The sequence below is a fragment of the Manis pentadactyla genome, chromosome 8 (genome assembly GCF_030020395.1).
Source record: "Manis pentadactyla isolate mManPen7 chromosome 8, mManPen7.hap1, whole genome shotgun sequence".
NCBI lineage: Eukaryota > Metazoa > Chordata > Mammalia > Pholidota > Manidae > Manis > Manis pentadactyla.
The window spans coordinates 35,785,300-35,800,573 of record NC_080026.1 but is presented as its reverse complement, the minus strand read 5'-3'; the positions used below and the strand labels follow the sequence as shown (position 1 = coordinate 35,800,573).

General features: G+C 44.2%; 1 protein-coding gene across 2 annotated transcripts in view; it reads right to left on the bottom strand.

Annotated features, from left to right (window-relative positions):
• The window catches only part of TMEM163 (transmembrane protein 163), a 236,331-nt gene that overhangs the window by 65,646 nt on the left and 155,411 nt on the right, over positions 1-15,274 (bottom strand). For both annotated transcript variants that reach the window (XM_036886673.2, XM_036886672.2), the window contains exons 3-4: positions 11,142-11,185; positions 9,692-9,783 (exon numbers count right to left, since the gene is read on the bottom strand). In XM_036886673.2, the coding sequence (XP_036742568.1) occupies positions 9,692-9,783; positions 11,142-11,185 (136 nt within the window). The remainder of the gene's footprint in view (positions 1-9,691; positions 9,784-11,141; positions 11,186-15,274) is intronic.

Genomic DNA, 15,274 nt, shown 5'->3' with positions numbered 1-15,274 from the left:
AAGAAAGGAAATGGAGGAATTCCCACATTGGAGGAATGCTGAAAACACTGTGCTAATGAAAAACTATGTGAAGGAAGAAAACATTATGCTAAGCCCCAAAGGACCACATAGTATGATTCCATCAACATGTAAGGTCCTTAACAGAAGAAACTACAGGAACAGATGGGACAGCAGTGGTGGCCCAGGGCTGGGAGGGGGAAAGAGGTCAGGAGGGGCAGGAATAATGGACGCTAAAAGGAGTGGCTTCATTTTTGTGGTGATGAAAATGTTCTAAAATTGATTATGGTGACAGGTATACAACTCTGTGAATATCCCAAGAGCCATCTCACACTTCAAATGCATGAACTGTTTGCTATGTGAATTCTATTTTAACTAAATTATTTTTTTAAAAAAACACCTATCTCTATTTTGCCTGGAAAGCCAACTGTGAAAAATAACCCCCATTTATCGGATACCTATTATATGTCAAACACTGTGCCAAGAAACTTACCTATATTATCTCATTTGTTTCTCATAACCATCTCATGAGGCAGTTAGAAACTACTCTAAAAACAAACTGAAGTGTGCCTATAGATGCCTGGCATTCAGCAATACAAACAACCTACATTCGGAAAGATGCAATTTCATGGTCCACCCCTGCCTAAAGGCAGGCTCCATGCCCCAAGTTGGGTTCCTTCATAAGAGAAGCAATCATATATAAAAGCAGCTGGTGGTATTGGTGGTAAGTACAACAATGCCCAGCAGGGTAATCACAGGAAGGCAGTACCAACATAGAGCAGATGAGAGCTTTAGTCTTTGTTCCCAGACTGGTTTGCTTTTTAAATTCCCTAAGAGAGAAAAAGTATGCTTTAGAGAACTGAAAAATAACATATGCACCTTACAAAATATCTTTCAGAAAACGCAGAAAGTATAAAGGGGGAAGTATCATCAGCTACAATCAACAACAACATTTCAGTGTTGAGTAGTCAATGGCAAAATGCTATGCAAAATTATGTTGAATTTAAAGTGTTCAAGAACTAACACACAGGACAAGATCTGGGGACTGAAGGGAGGAGAAATAGGCCTTGAAAATTGCGACCCTAAAACTTCGAAGCCAACTACAGAGAAACCAAGTCCACAGAGTTTTCTCTGAAAACAGGACCCCTCAGAGAAGGGGAAGAGCCTGTGAAAATCTGCCACTGACAAGGGTAGTCGCAAAGAGAAGGGCCTTGGTCTCACTCGTGTGCCTCAGAGCTCCCCACTTCAAGGAGGACTCCAGAACTAAGTCCATCACCACCACGCATGGCAGTGGTTCATGCTAGGGCAGCAGAGGGTGCAAAAGAATGACAAATACCATGACTTCAGGCTCAGATTTCCAAAGGGTGACCATTCTCAGGGTGAAACAGGGGCCCGTCCACAGTGCTGGGCCCTGGTGTTCTCAGGGAGAGAATGCTCTCCACCCAGCAAATGCTCCATCCTGGCAGCCGGTGCCAGAGGAGAGGCCACAGCCACGGACAAAGGTGGGCTCCTATTCCTTCACAGCAAAGCCACAGAGCCCTCTCAGCCCAGGACCCAGTAGGCCCTACCCAGCAGCCAGCTTGGCCTGAAAACAAGAACCAAAGTCGCAGAGAGCATGGAGTCCAGACTGCAGCAAGACAGACAGTTGTGTGGCCTTTGAGATGTTAGAGGGCTGTGGTGCTTAGCAGGGCAGCCATTTGCCAGGGGAGCCGGGCATAGATGCCCCTAGGAATGCCAGCCCCAGTCCCAGTCTGCCCTGCAGTGAACCAAGCAGTTTACCTATGTCTGACCAACTGCCACCATTTCCCCACCTTCAGAATCAGAACCAAAGCCCAGGACTGCCTTTCAAATTATATAATTTTACAGTTCTGATTCTTCTGGATCCCAAACCACCTACCCTCTTCCTCCAATTAAATTTTCATGGCAGCTAATTGCTAGGAAGTGGCATTTGCAGGAGGAAGGAAGGGGGCCAGAATGAAAAACTAGTAAAAACCAAGACATACAAATGATCGTTTGGAGAGGCAGTGCTGCATGATGGCAACCGGCAAATCCCAGAGCAACCAAGATGCAGATTCAGATGCCAGTGCATCCTTTTCTAGCCCTGAGGTTTCAGGAACAGTATTTACGCTCTCTGTGAAGTTTTAAATAATACCTGCACTTAATGGGGGGCCCAGCATGATACCTCGCACAAAGCCAAGGGCTTGGTAAACATTTACTGGAATCTTAATAAAGGTTATCAAAACTGTGCAAAAGAGGAATTGTTTCAATAGTTTAATCTTTTATTCTCTAACTCTTTAGCAAGCACCCACTGAACACCAGGCATTATTCTAGGGACTGAGGCTAGAAAGGGTAAGACAGTTAAGGAATACCCTCGCCCTCATGAGCTTCAAGTCTTGTAAGGGCAATGGACTATAAATATACTAATACATAAATTAAGTACAGGTAATGAGATCTATGAAGACAAAACATGGCACTGCAAAAGAGGCAGAGGGCAGGACAGGAAGGACCTCGTCAATTATTAGGTTGTCCTTCCTTAGTCACCTAAGTTCTAGCAGCCAGAGTCTGGGAGAGGCTCCAAAACAGAAACAAAAGGCTTCTCACGCCCTTCTGAAATTATGGCATACCATTTCCCAAAAGAAATACAAACACTGAAAAAGCATTTGTATTTCTTTTGGGAAATGGTATGCCATAATTTCAGAAGGGCATGAGAGCATGCTCAACTAGACTGGTAACCACAGAAATACACATTAACATGGAGATTCAATTTTCCACCTGGACCCATGGCTAAGGTCAAAAAGACCTGTAACACTGAGTGCTGGCAGAGGTGAGTAAGCAGACATCCCGCCCCTGCCCGTGGCCGTGAAAATCAGCATGACCTTTTTGGAGCTCAGTTTGACACTGGGCACCAAAATTACAGGTTAGTATATTCTTCAACCCAGACTTTCAATATTTATCGTAAAGAAATAAGAGGACAAGCATTAAAGTACAAATGTGTAAGGACAGTTATTTTTCAGGTTGTTTCTAACCCCAAGACACTGGAAACAACTCATGTCTTCAGTAGAATATTGCTTAAACAAAATATGTTAAATCTATACACAGAATACCACATCATTATGAAAAAATAACATACCTCTATTTATTCTAAAATGGAAAGATGTTCAAAACATAGTGAAAGTAGAGAAAAACCAGTTTACAAAAGGGTACATATAGAACATCTCTATCCTAAAAAAGGGGGGGAGTGTATATGTCACCATGCGTATGTGTATACGCACACACAGACACAATATACACCAAAATGTTAGCTCTTGCTCTCCAGGCGGAGGGCCCTATAACAAGCGAGTTGTACTGTATTTTCGTACCTTTATGCATTACCTCAGCTTTTTATAAGACTCATATGTTGCACTGTCTTGCCCCTCACAAATCAGATTTCTTTTGGCAGTGGGGAGATGAAACCAGGAAATAAAGCAATAATCTTTTAGCACCTCTCTGCACCACTATCCCGTGTCCCTAGGTCAGAAGCAACCTTCTAAATAGCTAAAGCATATGTTTGGGTTTTCAAATTTCCTCTTTGAAAATTCTTTTATTCCATACTCTAGAAAAGCAAAATAAAACAACAGCACAATTTCAAATTATCCCAGGAAGACTAACAAAAACAGTTTTTCAAAACTCTAGGGATGGAAAATAAGGGATCTAACCTTTTTTGAGGGTACGTGGATATTACATTCAGTATCATGTTTACTTTTCACCACAATGCCATTTGGTAGCTGTCATGGCCCACCCCCTTTCACAGATGAGAAAACTGAGGTTTTGAAATAATCGTTAATCACATAAGGTCCAGAGCAGGTGAGGGTACCTCTGATGGAAGACTCTTCTCAGGGACAGTAATAATTTCCTGTAGCTTCTGAAACAAAGCACCACAAACTGAGGGACTTAAAACAACAGAAATTTATTCTCTCACAGTTGTGGAAGCTAAAAGTCTGGAACCAAGGAGCCAGCAGACCCACATGCCCTCGGGAACCTGTAGGGCGGAATCCTGCCTTGCCTCCTCTAGCTGCTGCTGTTTACCAACAGTCCCTGAGCTCCTTAGCTTGCAGGTACCTCACTTTGAACTGTGCCCCCACTGTCACATGGTCATTTTCTTCTTGTATGTTTCTGTCTCTGGGTCTCTTCTCCTCTTCTTATAAGGGTTCCACTCATATTGAATGAGGACCTCATCGAATTTGGTTACATCTGCAAAGACCCTACTTCCCAAAGAGATCACTTTCTATAGTACTGGGATTAGGACTTCAACTTTTGGGGGAACACAATTCAACCCCTAAGAGGGACCAAGGAAACCTATACTCCTTCCTCTCATGCACCCTGCCCATAGCACTATTACCTGTTAATGCCACATCTGTACCATGGCAGTTTTCATATGTCCTTTTCATGACAGTGGAAGGCAACTACATTCAGCCTTCAGGCAAAACTAAATCCAAACTATCCAAGGCAAATGAGCACGGGCTCTGTCAAGGCTCCACTTACTCCACGGGTTCTCAGGCAGTCACTGAGGGCATTTCTCAAGTTATTTATTCTAGCTTGGGTTCTGTTCTCAAGTTAAAATACACTTGAGTGCTTTGTAAAGTTAAGAGCACTAGGCAAATGTGGAGGGAATGCAATTCACCTTCCTGGAGCCCCCGATTTAGGATCAGACCCAATACCCCATGAGAAGAGGGGTATGTAGTACTATTTTAGTACTTTGTTGGTATAACTCACTGTCGTTGCTGTCCACTTGGATCAGATACCAGAAGCAAATTACCAATTCATCATTGCTTGATTAAATCAGTTGTTTTTCTTTTTCAATTTTTGAAGGTGTTTCCAAAAGCAGCCAGAATGCTGCTGAAACCAGTAATCAGATCACCAAAGCCACCCTGCCGACTGGGAGCCTCCAGGCCAAGGCATTTGGCTCAGTCAAGTAGAAAAGAAAACAGAGCAAGGATCCTGCCTGGGTGAGAATGAACGTGTCTCACTTATTTCCAATGGGAAGACACACAAAGGCTTTCTGCCTCTCTAAGAATAAATACCTACCCCAGAGCTCTCAAACTCACATTCCAATATGCTGCTGAGCGTACTGCCGTTTGGAGGTACATTTGGATCAGGAGAACAACCTCCTGGGTATGTGTTTCTGCCTTGGTGTTGCACAATTAGAAGCCTGAACAGGTGAGCAGCTTCCCATCTGCCTTCATCTCTGCAAGTCAATGAGCTGGCAGCCCAAAGAGACAGCTGGGACTGGGCGCCTCCCACCTGTGCTGCCATCGTATGCAAAATGTCAGAGGTCCCCAAAAAGCAGCAAGCTGTTCCTGCTGCGGCAAGCATCCTGATGGCCCTCTGCAGCTGAGGCTGGGGGTGCTGTACTTCCTGCGGCCTTACACGGTGCACAGGGCTGAGAATGGCTGAGGCAGCCACACAGTTTCCCCGTGTCTTCTGTGATTGCCAAGTGCCTCCTGCACTGATTTCTCCCCCACCCATCCCCAGCACCCCTTGCTTCCCTCAGTGTCTTTCATTTCCAAGTCCCCTGGACTTTATTAACAACTTTTTTTTTAATAGATTAAAAATGATCAAACTATCTAAAGAGGCATTGTCCAGTATAGCAGCCATTAGCCACATATGACTACATTTAGATTAATTAAGATGAGACAAAGTTAAAAATCTGATTGTCCAATCACTCCAGCCAAATGTCAAGTGTTCAGTGGCCACATGTGGCTGATGGCTACCATACTGGATGGTACAATGTGAAACATGTCCATTATTATCACAGAGCTTGAGTGGACAGCTCTGCTCTAAAGGATATAGTGCACATGTCTCCCCTCTTCCTGCTGTCCCCAGCCCCCTCCCAGAGGCGACCCTGTTGCCAGTCTCCTTTGTGTCTCCCAGAGATTTTTTATATGCCTCAACAGCATGTGGGATGCAACCTCTTTTGTTAAAACAAATGAGAAAAGACCCTAAACACTATTTTGCTCCATGCTTCCTTCACTTAATGAAACTTGGGAGACCACAATATAAGTGTACAAATAGTGCTTCACTCTTGTGAGCAGCCTCACAGCAATCCACTGTCACCCTGCCTCCCGCCACCACCCTCCCTTATAACCACTCTCCTCTGGTGGCCCCGCTGTGTGGCCCTGCTCCCCACATCCAAACGCTTTCATCGCACTCCAGTCTCCACATCCTCAGGCTCCTGTCTGCCTGCTGCCCAAAGCTCCTGGCCTAACAACCTGGCTGCTCGCTGAGGATTTGGCTTCCCTTCCTTTGAAGCGGAGGCAGGGTTTTCTCTCTCATCTGCATTCTCAGAGCCTGTCTCCCTGTGGTGAATTCCAAACCAGCTCTCCAGCTTTCTCGGTCAACACTTCCGGTCACTCTCAGCCTTGACAGCCCACCACACTTCCTGCCGCTGCCCCCACCTCCTGGCCCCTCTCCTTCATTCACTGCATCTCCCCTCAACTTCTGCAGAGGTCCTTCAACCCCAGGAGGGGCATCCAGCCAACACCTGGCCCTGGCCCTTTGTCCCCATCCTACCTCAGCCACCGCTCCTGCCCCGAGTCCACGCCGAGGAATGATCCCCTGTGAAACCCTGGTTTCCAGCCCCCCACTTCTAGATCAGTGCTGCACACCAACTGCTGACCGTAGCAAGCAGGACTTCTGAGCTATGACGACTATTTTGTTAACCTCGCCAGGGACATTATGCTGCATAAAACAAGCCAGTCACAAGAGGACAAATACTGTACGATTCCAAGTACATGAGGTACCCAGAGTGTCAAGTTCATAGAAACACAGTAGAATGGTGGTTGCCAAGGGCTGGAGGGAGAGGACAAGGAGAAGTTGTTTAAGGAATATAAAGTTTCTTTTGCAACATGTTCCAAACAATATGAATATACTTAACAGCTACTGAGCTACACATTTCAAATGTTTAAGGTGGTGAATTTAATGATATATGGGTTTTTGGGTTTTTTTACCACAATAAAAAAATGCAGAACAAAACCATCGCGGCTGCCCTCTGTGGTGGTGCTGAGGGCGTACCATCTTCTTCTGAGCACCAAACACCCCATCACACCCACGGTTATCAGGAGGCAAGGCTGAGGAAGCTTCCTCTCCTGTTTGCATTGGCATTCCATGCTCAAGATTCTTTCCAAAGCTTAGAGTCAAGATAGGAAAAATTAGGGGAATTAACTAAGGACCAGTTGGCTATTTCCCCATTCTCTTGAGCACTGTTGTCCAGCAACTAACTGAAAATCAACGTTTATTCTAGCTATGCCTCTCTAATTAATTCATGCTCATTGATATGCAAACATCAGCTTCTCAGCTGGCAGTGATATCATGAATTTTTAATTTACATAGGATGAGCCAGAGATTAAAACTTTAAACTAAAGCCAACAATACAGAGGACTGTGTCATTTTAATCCCCAGATTAATAATCTCCAATTGAATTCACTGGCAGCATCTCGTGAACTATCATCCGGGAATTATCAAAGGAACTCCTCTGTGAGTTTTTGCCTTTTGAGTATGAATAGAGATATACAGTTTTTTTTTAATGGTACCTATTTAGGGGTCATTGAAAATAGTGAAGCCAAAGACATCTCTTGTCATCAATCTTTCAATTTTGGGAAAACTCCAGGCCACCTAGCAAATGCTCATAGAGATCCCAACAGTACAGAGAAGCCACTTAACAATTTGTAGATTTGTGACTAGTACATAAGAAACTTATTTGAGCATAAAAGACATCAGATAAAAAAAGCAAATTAGAAGAGAAAAATTGAGAAATGCTGAACTCCATTCCTTTGTGGACTGCAAATCAAATTGTGAATTATTAGTTCTAAAATAAGAAAAAGAAGAGTTTTCTCTTTTGAAGGCAACAGAAATATAAGTCACATATGTGATTTTAAATTTCTGAAAGCCACATTAAAAAAGAAAACAGATTAAAATTAATATTAATAGTTTATTCCTTCCAGTATATCAAAAATATTCTTCTATTAGTATGTAATCAATATTCTTTAAATTATTAATAAAATGTTTACATTCCTTTTTGTTAGTAAATCTTTGGCATGTAGTGCGTATTTCACACATCACCTCTTAGTTCCAACACGCTATATGTAAATGCTAACATAGCTACTAGTGGCTACTGTATCGGACAGTGCAAGTATACAATGAAAGAATATATGTTCTTCTGACAGGACAGGGGCTAGCTCTTGAAATCTAGCATATCTCAACATTGTTCTCAGTGTATTCCTCAAGCAACAGCCAGCAGCAACTTAGGTGGGTGTGTCAGCTGCTCCTTCTGACAAACCAGTGTTAATTCAACTCATCATTATGGTACCATTATGGTATCATTTGAAATTTTACAAAATCATTTTACTACTATTGTTTCAATTTTTTCAACCATAAATTGACTCATTTTTTTTAAAAATTCATATCCTAAACAATGTCATCTGTATTACCACACATTTGATACTCTGTATTTGTTAAAAAGATCTAATGCACATTAAAATAAATATTTAACACTTAGAAGTTTTGTGCTCTATCTAAAGCCAACAAGAAGCTAAATTAAAATTTGTTCACATTTGTTAATCAGTTGTGGCACCATCTTTCAAAAGCTTTCCATTTGATACATGCAATCTCAGATATATTACTCTATCTGAGTCCCCTGGCACTCAACATTTGTATGTTTGAGTGGGACCTAGCATCCCATCAAGGATACCTTCTGTCTGGGCACCACCATAAACACAGCAAGACAGCATTTACCCATTTGGATTCAACTGTCCAAAAGCTGCAGAGGTGAAGTAAAACTCTTGTCCTGATGACTAGCAGTGGCTCAGGCCCAGGGTAGCTTCCTTAATAAGTAATAAGGGTGGGCTGGCGAGGTTTAGTGAATTGCATCTGTTAATATTACATTATATATTGTATATACATACTGACCCTATGAAGGAGGCATTACTGTTCTCCTGCTTCTCCAGATGAAGAAACAAGGCATACAGCAGTTAGCAGCTTCCCATGGTCACAGAGCTAACATGTAGTAGGGCTGAGATTCAAACTCTGAAACCTGTGCCATTATCATCTAGGGATTACAAATGGAATAAAGTCATAGAAGCTGGAAGAGACACATGTTTTATGGTCACAAACACAAATCTCTCAAAGATTTGCGCAAAATCATCATCCACAGGATGTGGAGACCAGGGAAAGCAATACCTTCGAATGCAGAGAGAGAGAGAGAAGACAAGTAGATTAATCTAGAATGCCCTCAATATCCCTCCATAAATTGTGGTGGAAAACATCTTACTTAGAAAGAAAGAAAAAAGCGTGAAAATTGAGGGGAACAAAGATTCCAGTAAGACAAAGAGAAAGAAGATGGAAGGATGGATGGACTGAGGAACAGCCAGACCAATGGATAGATGGACAGCTAGAAGACAGGCCAATGAGCATACAAACATTCACTCCAGGCTCAAGAACAGAGGACAGGGAGAATTACAAAGGAGCATCCCATCTCTCCGGCCATCCCAGGAGAGGCCTATCGTATGGCTCATGTCACACCAGCCACTCTCAAAGGCAATTTGGGGTGCTAGGCTCATCAGTGCAACCAAAGCTACAGGGTGGCTGTGCTGACAGCCTAATTATGTGGCCTTTTTTTGCAAGGGTTCCGCAGTGTGGGAAAAGATAAAAATCCACTTACATGTATTCCCTATGGGCAGAGTGTACGGCAGCCGCGTTGCTGTAACGCCAAAGGACAATTGCTGATGACAGGACATCGAGGATGGCATCAAACTAGGAGAGGAAGACAGGGTGTTAGTGGTTTTCCAGAGTTAATGGTGCACAACTGTGAAGACAAGGCAAACTGTTCTGTGACCTCCTAGTAGAGGCTTCACGTCATTATAATCTGGGCCACTCATCACCCCACAATGGATCCTGGGGATCCAGAGCCCAGGGCACCTGACATGCTGGCCTGGTGGCAGTGCCATGGCTCACCCCATGCCTTGTGCCACTTGCACAGCCTGAGAAACCACACTCTGTGGTGTGGGGAGCTCTGTTTCCAGCACCCTAGAGATCTGGGGGCTTACATTGTTCTGATACATGTGAAACTAGTATCCCCTTGGTGGGCAAGATAATTTCAGTATTTTCTGATATTGCAAGTAAAAGACTTGTGGTGAGGATTCCATATTTCTAGCTCTCAATGGGATTGTTCCACCTGGGGGCCAGAGCTAGGTGGTGTCATCCAGGGCTCCTCAAAGTTTGCCAACACTTTGAAATTGTATTCAAAATTTCATGCTTTTGTTTGAATGAACGAGTGAACATGAGAGAGACAGAGAAGAGACAGAGGAAAGGAAGGGAAAGAGAGGGGGCAGGGGGAGGGGGAAGGGGGAGAGAAAGAGAGAGAGTGTATGTGTATGTGTGTGTGCACACATGCATTTTTTTTGGAGAGAGAGTCCATACCTTTTAAATGATTCTGAAAAGAATCTGCAACCCCAGAAACATTAATCACAGCAAAGGGAAGAAGTGGGTTTGGAAACAGAACACATACCCTCAGGACCCCTAGAGCTATGCAGGAGGGGTGCTTGAAGTAGTCTTAGCAGAGTCACTGCACCGTACCACACTTTTCACCTGGACAATTACAAGCACTAACACTCTCTTGAAGAGAAGGGAAAGTTCACCCAAGTTTTCGACATGCCTCACCCATAAAATATCTAAGACCCATTTTCTCTAACCAACTCTCATCAGGAAACAGGCTGGGACTCCAGGTTACCCCTGTACAGACTGATCTATCCTCGTACCAGCAGCCCCAGCCAATCTCAACCCCCGAGCCCCTGCCTGCACCACCAAATGCTTCACTCGTCTGTGCCCATTTTCAAACCTATAGCCTGTACGACGAAACAAGGGCTAAAACCCTCAAACATCCTCTCAACTAGTTATGGATCAGGTCCTCTGATCTGTTCTTGTGAATTATATAGTGTGGTTGCAGTTTACTTCCATTAAACTGTAATTTTTTATAGATGCTATTTTGATAAATGGTAAATTTGTCATGCTAAGCTCTCATCTGCTAGCCACCCTCTGAGAGTCCAGCATGAGATCTGTGGGCCCAGAAAAAACGTGCAAAATGTCACAGAAGTACATTTCAGGTTACTTACTGCAAACCCAAAAGCAGAGGCGCTGTACCGCATAACGGAGACAGCTAAAAAGAAAGAAAATATTATTCAGAATATTTTAAGACCTCATAGATATTTTCTCTCATTTGTGAGTATATCGGTATATTTGATATGGCCTTTTAAACATCACTGGGGAAGTGCCAAGAGAATACAATTGAAAATTACTTGTACTTGTAAAATCTGAGAACTGAAAAAACTGAAGAGTGAAGTGAAAGGATTGCAGACTCTACCTCTGACAGCTTCCCTTCCCAGTGGGCTCTGAAGCACCAAAGGACCAGCTTCAGAATGAAAATGCTTAAGCAACTGTCAATCAAATGACTGTTCAGACTTTGAGAATTTAGCAACTGGGAACAAAAGAGCTGGGAACCAAACTGAACTTTCAAAGTAAAAGTGCAACCATCCAGCTGTCCTCATAATAAGGTAATTAGTGGTGGCATCTACCATTGCTAACAAAGGGGAGAAAAATCTCTCTTGCCCATGAGAGCTTAAAATCCCATGTAGACCTCAATAAAACTGTTAAGAAAAACAATAACAAATCACCTTACACAACAAATGTCTACAAATGTAGATGTTACATTATAATTAAAACATTTAACCATATTCAAAATCCATCTACCTTTTTGACCAAGTCAACTGAGTAGCCCTTTTGTCTAATTCTGTGATCTGTTCTGTGCCAAAGCAATGTCCAGTTTCAAAGACTGTTCTCAGTTTGACTTGATAAATGCGTATCTCCAAATCAACGCCACATTTAACAAGTGTACGTCTACCCTCCACCAAAGAATGAAACCCTCTCTGATGGCTGAGCAAAGCTTTGAAGTGGATTGTCCCAGACACAGGAGCTGAAAGCGTTCGATCATGGAGGAAGAGGCGTGGGCATGAGGCATGGTGGTCAATAACCATCTGGCCTCCCACTCAGCTCACCACATGCTCCTTTTCTGTCCTATCCAATAAGGTACAGGAATGGGCCCTGGACGGCCATGGTTTGCTTTGTACCCCTGCCCCCAGCCATACAGCGGTCATCTGACCCAATGGGAACCAAGCATACTTCATTTTCTGTGATCTAGAAATTGAGACTGAGAGTCTAGTTGGTCAATTTATGTTGGTAGAACTGAAACTTGTAAATACTGGAGGTAGGGTTGGCCTCTGTTTGCTGTAAGGACAGAGGAGCAGAGAGACCAGCATGAGGTAAACAGCTCTGGGGCAAGAGTGCGACTGGCCTCCAGAAGTTTCCAAGCCCTTCTTGAGACAAGCTATGTGAGGAGAATGCAATCCATTAAATTCCTGACCTCCTGTTTTTGAGATGAGCTGCTCCAGGTGTCCCTGTTGATGCTCTTAGTGGCCTAGGGAGAAGCCAGCTATGTACAGTGACCAATTGTAGCTTTCAGGGACACAGGACCTTCCCAAGAGCTCAACTCAGGAGCCACATTGGCATATGCAAACTAGGAGGGGTTGCCCTGAGCGCCAAGGTGCCCTGGAGAACCCTGAGCCTGGCTTGCAGGAAGTGCTCAGTGACTGTCAAGTCGACTTAATAAAATTTCATTGAAACAAGTCAAAATGAGTATGTGGTTTTTTTCCTTTACAACCTGTTTTTACAATAGCTTAGCTGTGTGCTTTTTTTGGGTTATTTTTCAGTAGTGGAAACCTTTTTAACTCCTACTAACATCTTGCACAGACGTTATATTCAACAGACAGAGAAGAGCTGCCGGGGCCGGAGCTCCTGCCCTGTCTCTACCTGGCACCACGGGATGGAGGCACAGCTGGGAAGGTGCTCCACTCGCTATCAGAGGGACCACCCACTTTCCAAGCTGTAAACTGTCACTTTAAAATGTTTTAATCAAGTTACTTGGTAATACCAAACATTTATACTGTGGGCTACAGATATCAGAGATGGATGCCCACTTGATTATACTGAGAAACCCAAGAAACCTTGTCTCAGAGACTCTGGAGTCCAACAAAAGAAGACAGCCATTGAACAGTGGGGTTTCCCACCTTGACTGGAGTCAAGGTGCATGATTTCAAAGACTCAGGATTATACTGGGAAGTTCCGACTGTGGGAGTGAGTTAAGCATGGCCCATAGATGAAGAACTCAGAGCACGAGTGGAATATTAATACTCTTCTATCTCCATGCACCAAGGGAAACACAAGTAAAAACGCTGCAAGTTAACCAAGAGTCCTTCACAGAGGGAAAGACTGACATGTTTCTTTTACTCATGGCAAACCGAGGGTACCATGAAGGGCCCTCCGCGTGGCCTCAGCCCTTGCAACTTCCCCCTGCAAGCCCCTCCCTGGTGCTCAAAATGAAGTCACAGCAAATAGTCATTAGCACAGAACCCGAGAGGAAGAGGTCAGTGGCCTTTAGGAATTTCTGAAGATTGTCAATTAATAACTTTACTTTCTCTGGCTGTCACTGAATGAGACATCCTCATTCTGGAATAAGAACAGACTCAAAGGAAAGGATCAAACTGGTTTGGGCAGCCTCTGCTCCCAAGAAAGAGAGCCAACTGCAGGGTTTTCATTGCAATTTCTCCAACTTTCCTCACACTGAGAGAAAGTTCCACTTACAGAAGAGCAGGCCTGAGCCAGGATGACCCACCAAGGCCGAGATTACAAGGCGGATGCTCCCGGAGCCCCACACGCATGGACACCCACCTTGCAGGCAGCTAAAAACCACCACAGGTCCACCCGACGTCTAGTGGTGCCTTGAAGGCAGGAGCAAATTCAGCAGCAGACAGCAGACGAGGGCCCTTACCACCTAGGACAATCAAGCTGCGTGCTGGCAGGATCCCCAGAGAGACGGGCAGGCAGGCAGCCGTGAAGAGGGGCTGTCTGTGGCAGAGGCCCCCAAGTGGAGGTGGCTGTCAGCTCGAGGTGCAGCCCCTTTGACACACACCACGCTGCTCTGGAATGGAGTGCCCAGCTGTCAGAGCCTCCAGGTTCACCTGGATAACACTGCTATCAGCTTCCCCTGGGGCAATTTTCAAGCATGTTTCTGCTTCTCACATTTGGAACTTGTCTCCAACACTCAAAACTTAAACGTGTACCCAGGGAACCAGTGGCCACCAACAGCCATGCAAACACAGGCCATCAGAGCCTGTTGCCCAGGTCCCTGAGGCCTCGGCGTCCCGCCTCTTACTCCCATGCTGAGAGAGGAGGCAGCCCGCCGTCTGATCATGCTGGCCTTACACAGCCCAAAATGCATGGGTACGATACGAGTGAGCTCCTCTCATTTTCCATGCTGTCTTTTTAACTAAGACACAGAATCCTTAAAACGTTCATAAGTAAAGTGAAGATCTATAGTTTGGGGCCTTCCAGCATCCATTCCCCATTTAGTAAGAGCAGCCTGAGCCTCTGGGGAACGCTGCCTCCCCCGCCCTCAGATTCCGTGGTTTGGGGGGGATGACATCATCCCCACTCAAGCACATCCTTGTCCTACAGTCAAAGGTAATGATTCAAAGATGGCACAATTCAGTGTGAGCCAACGAGAACCCCCAAGTTTTTGCTGAAAATATTGGGAGGGGGATGTCTTTGTAAGAAGGACTTGTAGAGCTGGTGGCATGGAAACAGGAACTGCAGGCACAATGCTGCCCCAAACTGGGGGAAGGCTGCCTCAGAATGAAGCCAATACAGAGGGAAAAGCACATATTAAAGATTAAGAGACACAAATCAGACCCCTGACAACATGGCCTGAATGTCTGGCACAGCCCCACCTGAAGTCTACCTCTGCATTTTCAAGTACGGCAGCTAATAATTTCCTTTAATTTGCTTAAGCCAGTTTGAGTTGAGTTTGTTTCACTTGCAGTCAAATGAGTCCTAATACAATACACCTTGATCCAGCAATTCCATGTCTAAGAATCTCTTTTAATACCTAAGAAATGGGAAAAAAAATACCTTATACACAACAGGTTCATAGTAGAGTTAAGCAATTTATAATAGCAAACACTGGATGCAATTTAAATGTCCAGCGGGGTACTGACTAAAGTATGGTCCATTCAGAAAATAAGCTATATGCAGCTGTTTTTAAATGTTTCCAAAGAGTTCTGTTGGTTGATGCTTATATTAGAAGTTTAGCTAGAATAATGATACTGATAACACATAGGTAGCATGTTTAGCGCCA